At 38.0% G+C, this 10120-nt stretch overlaps 1 protein-coding gene across 4 annotated transcripts in view; it reads right to left on the bottom strand.

Annotated features, from left to right (window-relative positions):
- Window positions 1-735: 735 nt before the first annotated feature.
- Window positions 736-10120, bottom strand: part of LOC120799354 (E3 ubiquitin-protein ligase RNF31) — a 68508-nt gene continuing 59123 nt past the window's right edge. The window contains exons 19-23 of one of the 4 annotated variants that reach the window (XM_040144467.1): window positions 6171-6281; window positions 5400-5448; window positions 3512-3608; window positions 2886-3051; window positions 736-1985 (exon numbers count right to left, since the gene is read on the bottom strand). In XM_040144467.1, coding sequence (XP_040000401.1) covers window positions 1935-1985; window positions 2886-3051; window positions 3512-3608; window positions 5400-5448; window positions 6171-6281 — 474 coding nt within the window. In that variant the 3' untranslated portion in view covers window positions 736-1934. Of the gene's footprint in view, window positions 1986-2885; window positions 3052-3511; window positions 3609-5399; window positions 5449-6170; window positions 6282-8408; window positions 8733-10120 lie in introns of those variants that run through there. The other 3 variants (XR_005708818.1, XM_040144465.1, XM_040144466.1) reach the window with 3 other exon arrangements.

Genomic DNA, 10120 nt, shown 5'->3' with positions numbered 1-10120 from the left:
AACACTCTTAGCTGCTGAAGTGTTTGTAAGCGGTGATATTGGCTAAAGTGGGATATTGTAATTACGTATTTGTTATTACAATTACAAATATGTAATTTGCCCAGGAATGCCCAAACTTTTGCATACAGTTGTATAGTTGGATACCTGTGCTCAATTTCTTCCATTCCCAAAAGCGATTACTTCAGACTAAACAGCTTTTACAGTCTACACATTCTCACTTTCTTTCATCACTATAGCTCAGGATAACATGAGGCAACTTAGTGACTACTAAATGTTTCAGGACTCACTGAGATGATGATTACAGATAAAAAGTACTGTATGTCCCAACGAAGTTTTAACCTTAGTTAGCACCTCTTTACTAGATATAATCAATATGTCTTTATTAACAGGCTATGTACCGCAGTCCTTTAAAACAGCTGTAATTAAACCCCTTCTTAAAAAGCTTACTCTTGATCTATATGTCTTAGCCAACTATAGACCCATATCTAACCTTCCCTTTCTCTCTAAGATCCTTGAGGAAGCTGTTGTCTACCAGTTGTGTGACTTTTTACATGATAATAGTTTATTTGAGGATTTTGAGACAGGATTTAGAGTGCATTATAGCACAGAGACACCATTGGTGAAAGTTACAAATGACCTTCTTACTGCATTGGACAAAGGACTTGTCTCTGTACTTGTCTTGTTAGACTTTAGTGCTGCATTGGACACTATTGACCATCACATCCTATTACAGAGACTGGAGCATTTAATTGGCTTTAAAGGAACAACTCTAAGCTGGTTTAGGTCCTATTTGTCAGATCGATTTCAGTTTTTGCACGTTAAAGATAAATCCACCACATACTCAAAAGTTAGTCACGGAGTTCCGTTAGGTTCTGTGCTTGGACAAGTTCTATTCACCTTATATATGCTTCCTTTAGGCAATATTATTAGGAAACACTCCATAAACTTCCATTTATATACTGTTGAATCCCAACTGTACTTGTCAATGAAGCCCAATGAAACCAATCAGTTAGCTAAACTTCAAGCATGTCTTAAGGACACAAAGACCTGGATGACCAGCAACTTTCTGCTGTTAAACTCAGACAAAACTGAAGTTATTGTACTCAGCCCCCAACACCTCAGAAACACATTGTCTAACGATATAGTTACTGAGTAACTAGGTGTATTGCACTTAGTTGTGATAACTGTTTCATTATGTTGAAAACAAGCAAAGAAACAAACAAAAAAAACAAAAAACAAAAACAATTATTATTGACTTAATATCTAAATATTTTTTTTTCTACTTCTTATATTCCTCCTTAATTTATACTAGGTGTGTGATTATTCTGTCAATTTTTAAACTGATGAATATTACTTTATGCAGCTGCCTAATTCCCAGGGTTTCATCTTAAATAAACTGCCCTTTTCTGTTGATGTTGGATGTGATTGGCTTGTATTTAAGAGCGATGCCTCTTTAATGTGAATGTCCCACAGGTGGATCAGTAAACTAGAGTTAACTGAGCCAGTTGATAACCAACTTCACGATACCGGTTTTCAGCATCACTGATTTTAGACTCAGTGGAGACAGGTAACCCATAGAGAGTTTGAGAGCAAAGTTGATACAGGCCCCTGATGGTGTGGAGCTGTGTTCACAACACAGTTTTTTCCTGGGCTTTTAATTTAGATGATTTAACTTCTCAGCTGAAACCAACAGCATTTAAACACTATAGTCATGTTCTGCTCTCTGGGACAATTGCTAATTAAAAGCAGCATTTTAGAAAATGGCACACAAAAACACTGCCCAGAGACTGTTGTTATCTTAGAAATGACACTATCCTATATTTACACAATCATAGGAACATGAGATAACATTTGTAGCTTGTAGCTGAGTTTTAAGTTGAAAGGTTGACATGATCACAAGTGCAGGAAACAAGTAACCAGAAGCGAGGCATTCATTATTTCTTGCGTGGCACCTTGTCGCCAAGTGGTATTTCATCCATCAGTTTCTGCAGAGAGACCACATAGGGATGTTAGTGGCATCGTATCAAAATAAAATATTATAGATAAAAAAAAAATGTATGGAACATATTAGTTCACACATATAGAATATAAATAAAGTTCCCGAAATCCCCAAAGATATTATTGTTTCATCTAGTCAGAGCAGTATATGACAATGTAGGAACAAGAACTCATTAAAACAAGTTATTGACATGGGTTCCTCATTACTTTAAAGCCATTTTCTTTGCACTTTGTAATCCATCTATAACCCGATATTTCCAGACGTTATAAGTGATTACAAATAAGGGGAAAGGAACAGGAAGTTAGTTATTGTAGTCTGACCGCTGATTTGACCACTCATCAACATGACACTGGCTCAACAGGTGGAGCTGCAGCAGTGGCTGTGACACAACAGAGTCATAACTTAGTCAAATCTGAGCACACTGACATGATACATACATTTTTACATTTAGTGTGACCTACACTGAATATGGTCTATGTGCCTATATGTGTATGTGTAAGTCACACACACACACACACACACAAACACACACAAACACACACACACACACACACACACACACACACACACACACACACACACACACACACACAGAGGACACTTATTGACATAATGCATTACCTAGTCTCCCTAACCATAACAACTAAATGCCTCACCCCAACCCTTATCCTAACCCTAACCTTAACCTGATTCTAACCTGAACCTTAAAACCTAAAAAAGTCTTAACCCTAAAAAAGCCCTTTGTTAGTTATGAGGACCTGCCAAAATGTCCTCACTCCGAAGGTCTAAAACTCAAGCTGGTCCTCACAAAGATTTACAAGTACAAACACACACGCACGCACGCACATACACACACACACACACACACACACACACACACAAACACCTCAAGCAGTCTGCTATAGTAGCTGAAGCCATCCTCGGCGTCCCTGGGGATGTCGTCCACCTTGTACCTCCTGCAGGCCAACAGCAGCTCGTTGGAGCTGTAGAGAGGGGCAGGGTCGATAGAGTTGCTGTTGATCAGGCTGACCAGGTACTCCCGGTAATGCTTCCTGGATACCGGAACACCACCATGTTAACATGTTGACACAGCAGAGCATGGCAGCTTCTTGCTATTACTGATGATAAAACTATGAACTGATGGTGTAACAGATGAACGGTCTGCATGAGATTTTGTGGTGTTACCTGTTAAAGGAAAGTTGTGTTCTTTTTACAGCCCGAGTCTTTTTTATAGCTTCCCACGTTTCATGGACACAATTACACAGGTAAGTAAAGCACATTATTAAAGTCCCTGGAAAGCTGGTATTATGAGCCATAGGCAGGTGGAATTACAGGAGTGTGACTGAGGGAAGCATGACCACCCAAATGGGTCACACAAAGGTGTTAAGAACAAGTGCACCTATGTTAATCCTAGTGACTCAGGGGTCTAAGACACACAAGACTATATAGCACATATAAAATTTTGCCTTGGTTGGAGACAGGAGGAAATTATACTAAATAAAGCCATCATACTCGCAGAGTCCAGCATGTCCATGTTGGGTCTGAGCTCCACAGGCGGAATCTGGCTGTTGCCCTCCCTCATCCTTCTGCTCTATGACTCCACACAGACCTGAAAAAAGAAAGGGAAGATAAAGAAAGAGACAAAGAGCAGAAGGGGTAAAAGGTGACAATTAAATATGATGCACATTTAAAATTACATTTGCATGCATTATCCTGTTTTTTTGGTTGTTGGTGTTTACACAAATAATACTAGCTCCAAGCTCTTTAGCTGAGGCTCAGCTGTTGCTGTCGCTGTTTACCTGTACTTTAACACTGGCGCATTAATTTAGAATGACAAACAAACACCTACGTGATAGGTGTCCGATTAAACTTTCCTGTCACTAAAACTTCATCCACCTTCCAACGATCAAAATCCAGAATTTTCAGTGGCTGTGGTATAAAAAGTGACAATGTCATTCTTCATTCTTCTTTAGCGACTGTCTGCAAGGTGCACCACTCTCCTTACCGCCTATGCATTTCAGGGAGGATCACACAAATAACAGGAGGAGACATGTTATCGGAAGTTGAGTATGTATTCCACTAGACTTACTACAGTCACACTGTTGGCGACTCTGTTTGGGAAAATTCTCCACCGGTTGTAGTGGGGAAAAAAGAAACTGAGTGTATGTTTTTATATAAGATTATTAATTAACATAATGTCTGCTTAAATGAAAATGCAAATAAGTGGTGAACGGGGAGTTTTGGTCTGTATATGTAAAATCTGAGCTTAAAATTGACCATCAGTGAAGTGTAAAATCACTACAGGCTACAACTGAACATTTCTTTGTTTTGCTAAGATCATTTAAGTGTTTGTTTGGTTGCATTTAGCTCTGTATTAACATCCATATCAACACCATCTCCACCTCCACCTGCTTCGTCTTTCTATCTGTCTGTCTCTCTCTCTCTCCAACAGTTAGTGAATTGCATATTTTTTGCATCTTTGCTCACTTTGCTTACTATGTCACTTCGCCTCCTCTTGTATTTTCATCTCCTCTACTCCATGAACGTTCATTGTCTGTAAATTATTAGATATACTGTGTGCTAAACATTACAGTAGGCCTTTTATATTTTTATGAAGCCCTAGTAAATCTTATAGTTTTTCAAAGAGATGACAACACTGTGTGTGCCTTCCTTTGCTGCCATTCTTAATATAACTAATTACAAAAGCTTCATAAGCATTCAAGTGTAGCTTCTTGTGTAGATGAATTACTTTATAGTAAATACAATCAGTTGCCAGTTTATTAGGTACACGCGGCTAAAATTAATGCAGTCTAACCCAACAGTCCTATAATAAATCCTCCCTTCATGAAGTTTCTCATGTTCAGTTTTCATTCAAACTGTTTTGGAGAGGTGTTGATTCAACTGTGATCATTTTGGATGATGCAGTTTCTGATGCTGTTGAGCTGTACTGTGTTTTACTGAGAGGTGTTTTGAATATTTAGTGTGCCCTCAATGACATAAATGTGATGGAAAAAATATTAGAAACACCTGTCAGTACACCACAATACAGTTCAACAGCACAAAGTATAACCTTAAGAATTACAATAAAGTTGAGTCAACACCTCTCTAAAATAATTCAAACTAAAATTATGATTATAAACTTCCTGAAGGCAGAAGTTGTTGTATTAGACTGTTAGTTTTAGCTAGGGTATTGGGTGCATTTTCTCCTGAACACAAGACAGTTTCCAACATGCACTAGAAACCTGGGGAAAAAATATGTTTTTGGCTCATGTCACTTTAAAGGCTTCAAAGTGAAATGTAATACAAAAGTTTACTTGAACTTAAAAAAAAAAAGAAAAAGTAAAATACAAAGTCGGCACAAGTTTAGAACTATAAAGGTGTGTGTGACGTCCTAACCCACCTGTCTGTGTTCCTGGAGGGGGTTCAGTGTTGAAGGCCACTTCATTATTCTGTGAGTCACAAAGAAATAAAGAACAATGGTAACTGACATTAGTCTGTTTTACAGTTTTGTACAGTGGCCCTGGAGGTGCAAACCACGAAACTGAAAACAACATTTCACAAAACAGAAAAGGTAGGGACACCACTTCTTGTTTGTGATTGGACAAGTTAACTCAAGATTGGTCAGCGACAGAAGTAAACTCCCACTGATTTGCTGACTGGCCATGGATGTATAGTAGGCTGCTACTGGGTCGATCCTTTACACCTTTATCTTTATAGAGATATGCATTGGGAGGAGCTATTTTGGGTGCCCCTGGTTCTGGAAATAAAAGTCCTATTCCTTTTTCCCATAGACACTTTGTGAAATGTTGTTGCGTCTTCTAAAATATTATTTTGTTTTCTGTTTTGTTGTGTCTTGTCAAATGTGTTTTCTAAAACGCTGTTGTGTTTTGTTCATTGTTGGCAGTTTTTTCATTGGGAGACATTCATTATAATGACTTGAATTTTCCCAAGCAATAATAGAATTATGTTACAATGCAAAACAAAGCTAACTTAAAAAGGAAATTCATCTGAACAGTTTTCAACTACTTTTTTCAGCAGAAAGATCACAGTAAGTTCTGTAAATCATCCAGACTAACAGGGACACTATCTGTAAACAGTATATTTCAATGCTGTGTGCACCACAAACTGGGGTGTGAACTGTGTGTGTGTGTGTGTGTGTGTGTGTGTGTACCTGAAGTAAAGCCTGCAGTCTACATGGTTCCCAGTCTCTCAGATAGAAGAGGCAGTCTCTGGGATGATGGGCATGTAGTCCAGACACACTACACTCGTCCACTGCACAGGTCTGATGTGAAGTCAACAGAAGAGAAGACTCCTGTACTTGTTCATATCTGTCAAATGTTAATCACCTCTACAGTAACCTTAAGGCACATCCATGCCAGATGTGTTTGAAGTATTTCATTTTAACTATGAGAAGTTCCCTCCTTTAGTTCTGTGTGTTTGGCCAGTTACGGTTACACTGTCATTCCAGGTGGCACAGTAATGATTATTATTAGCAAAAAATGAAAATGATGGGTTATTATGTAATTTTGCAATTCTGCTCCAGTCACCTGCACTGAAAAAAATGTATTTGAGTGGTTAATAACAGCAACAGTAACATGCCAAGATATGGTAGAATGTGCCAGCAAAGGCAGAGAAGAAGACTGCAAGCTACTAAACACGGATGTAAACACTGCTGGATTTAAAATGAGCAAGTAAAGTTGGTGTAAAGCTTATTGGCTAGTAGTACTCTCACGGCCCATCATCCAACTGGTGATTATCAAACCAACTTCAGCCTGGTGTCTCACCAGCAGCCCAGAACTGGGTTGTTTCCATTACACACCAGCTGTGATTGACAAGACTGTTTGCCTTTACTTTTCACATCTTATAAAGATCCAGAAGGGATTCTGTTTTCACGACAGTGCAACATGCTGCTCTGATTAATTACTACAAAGTGAATGTAACTTTAAGATTTGATCAGTCAATTCCTTACTCTGTCTCTTTAACCAGCAGTATACTGGTGTTTTTTAATCTTTCTTTCTTTCTTATAAATACAGCCATAAAAAACTGAAAAGAATAAATGGAAAATATAAACAAAATGTTCAGACCAGGGTTTAAATTACAAATTGTGTGATTACAGTCATTTATGGGCTCATTCACCACTCAGACATCTAAGGTATTTGAGAAAAGGCAACACCTCGTACAGTCAAGACTGGAAGTATTTGGACAGTTACACATTTTTGTTCTCCGGGCTCTGAGCTTCAGCACATTCAATTGGATGCACATTCAATCTTCCCTAATTTGAGTAGGTTTACATTAATATAGAAAGAACTGTGTGGAAGATTATTTAGCACATCGTTATATAGCTAAACATTATCGTGTGGAGTTTTTATGGCAACATATTTATCTCAATTGGCTTTTTTTTTTTTTTTTTTAGAAACGAGGATGTATATATTTTTCATTGCATTTATTCAGTTATTTTAATTTTATTTTAAATATATTGTCTGTTATTTATGTTCAATATTTATTTATATTAGTTGTGTCAGTTGTGCTTACATTCTTGCTTTAGGAAGTATTCAGACAAATGGCAGGTTCTCTGCAGACATGCAGTGAGTTAGCAGGATAATTTCAGGACATTCTTATGCTAATTCAAGAATTAAATCCAGTTTGGAATGCATTTATCTTCACATTTCATCAAGTTTTTTTTCATCAATTCCCTTTTGTTTAAAAGTTAAAATGTCTATCATGTCTGTGTTCCCTTGTCTGTTTGAATTTTCAGAAAAGACTTGCTGAAAACAGCTTCAGTTTTGTTTCAGACAATGGGCCTCATTCATGAAATGTTGGTATGCACAGGTTTCATATTAATTTGGTCATATTCACAACCCCAGCACAGCAAATACAACAAAATACAGCCTTTACTTGAAACAGTCTCACAGAGACAGGCACTCATTACTTATTTCCCATGTTTTAAAAGTATTTCATCATATTTTGGTGAGCCTTCCTGTTTTCTAATCTACCCGTTTTAAATGACTGTTAATGCGAACTCAACACCTCCATGTTTACCATCTATATAATGTACATTTCAATAGCATTGATTCTATCAGTATCATATCAATATCATCAATATCATTTTTTTTTTTTTTTTACCAGGCATTTATGAGCCATCAGCTTTTTATTTGGCTATTATCTGATATTCTGATGTTATTTGAACACTGATTTTTATTAGTGATTTTATGGTAATCCCTCCAGATAGCATATTGTTGGACAAATGATTAAAGCAAGGATTACTGCCCATACTGAATGGTCTTGAATGTGGCCAAGAACAAGGAGAAGGTTGTGGACCTTAGGAGGACCAGGAACAAACACAATTTCCATTCTTGGAGAGGAAGTGGAGGTGGTGGTGGGATACAGATACCTTGGAGTGCACCTCGACAACAGACTGGACTGGAAATGCAACACAGATCCTGTCAATAGGAAGGGACAGAGCACACCCTATTTCTTGGAGGGTGCTTAGGTCATTCAATGTGTGTAGCTAGATGTTGCAGATCTTTTACCAGTCACTTGTGGCCAGTGAAATACTTTTTGCTGCAGTCTGCTGGGGCAGCAGCATCAGAGCCAGGGACACCAACAAACTGAACAAACTGATCAGGATGGCTGGCTCTGTGCTTCCCTGGAGATGTTGGAGTTGGTTGTAGAGAGGATGCTGCTGCACAAACTGTTGAACATCATGGAGAATATCTCGCATCCCCTCCACGACCTGTTGGTCAAACAGCAGACTGCTTTCAGTAACAGACTTCTTAAGCTCAGCTGTTACAAGGAACACTACAGGAAGCCATTCCTGCCAGCTGCCATCACTCCGTACAATGATTCTCCTCTGGAGATTCTCTGGAGAGGGATTCCTCTGACAGAATAGTTTTTCCTTGTAAAGGACAGACTGCTCACCTGGGCTTTTTATTTATCACATTATGTATCGCATCTGTTATAGATCAGATTATTCTGATTTTCCAAGGTTTATGTGGCTCTATATTATATCCACCAAGTGCACTAATGTACAATATATTGTAGTATATTATATACCACAGTGTATATTACATTTTTACATTTACTCATTTGGCAGACACTTTTATCCACACCGACTTACAAGTGAGGGACATAACTCAAGTCTCAGTACAGTAGGGGACCTTGAAGTGAGTACTAGTTACTAAATCTGTTCAATAAGTGCAAGGAGATCAGGTAAAGAAGTGAACCGAAAGTGCACAGTAAGTGCTAGTTAGGCATTTTAGGGTAATAGAGGTGTTAGGAGAGGACGAGATGAGTCTTCATTTGTTTCTTGTAGATAACAGAGGGACGCCCCTGCTCTGATAACAGTTGGTAGCTCGTTCCACCATTGCAGAACCACAAACAAGAACAGTCTAAACTTTGATTTCCTTGTGTGCAGGGATGGCAATGCCAGACAACATTCCTTGGAGGAACGCAGTGTCCGAGAAGGAGCATAATTGAACCTGTATGACTGAGTTCAAGTAGTTGGGGGCAGACCCAGAAAACACTCTGTAGGCAGGCATTAGTGACTTGAATTTGATTTGGGAGGCCATGGGTATCCAGTGGAGGTCAATAATCAGCGGAGTGACATGTGCCCTTTTAATATTCAGCAGACAGTAGAGCTATGGGTCTATCTTTAGAGTCTATTTTATTTTTCTATTGTATATATTTATGTTTTATTTTTATCCTTTATTTGATCTATTTAGTTTCATCCAGAATTTAGCCTTTAATTGTATTGTTTGTTGTTTACCTACCTAATTTTTTTGTGATTCATGTTATGTGGCTGCTGCAAAACAGCAATTTCCCTTTGGGATTAATAAAGTAATCTATTATATACAGGGTGACTTGGGCATTTGCTTATGCTAATGACTGATTGCCTGACATGCACAATTTGCACAAGAACAAAGCTAATTTACAAAGATTTCATTTGGGGTAAGAAAACATCAGTGGTCAACAACAAATCATGTCATATTTCATGAAGCAGACACAGGGCTCTTTTTTGAAAAGAGAGAAAAAAAATTTCGCATTTAATTGAAAAAATATAATATTGCTGAAAATGTAACCTGAGTAGTAATAAAGATTGATATGTGGATCAGCAATACTGCC

Source organism: Xiphias gladius, chromosome 14, assembly GCF_016859285.1.
Source record: "Xiphias gladius isolate SHS-SW01 ecotype Sanya breed wild chromosome 14, ASM1685928v1, whole genome shotgun sequence".
Classification (NCBI taxonomy): domain Eukaryota; kingdom Metazoa; phylum Chordata; class Actinopteri; order Istiophoriformes; family Xiphiidae; genus Xiphias; species Xiphias gladius.
Note: the sequence above shows the minus strand (reverse complement) of the source record. Positions and strands in the feature narration are given on the sequence as shown.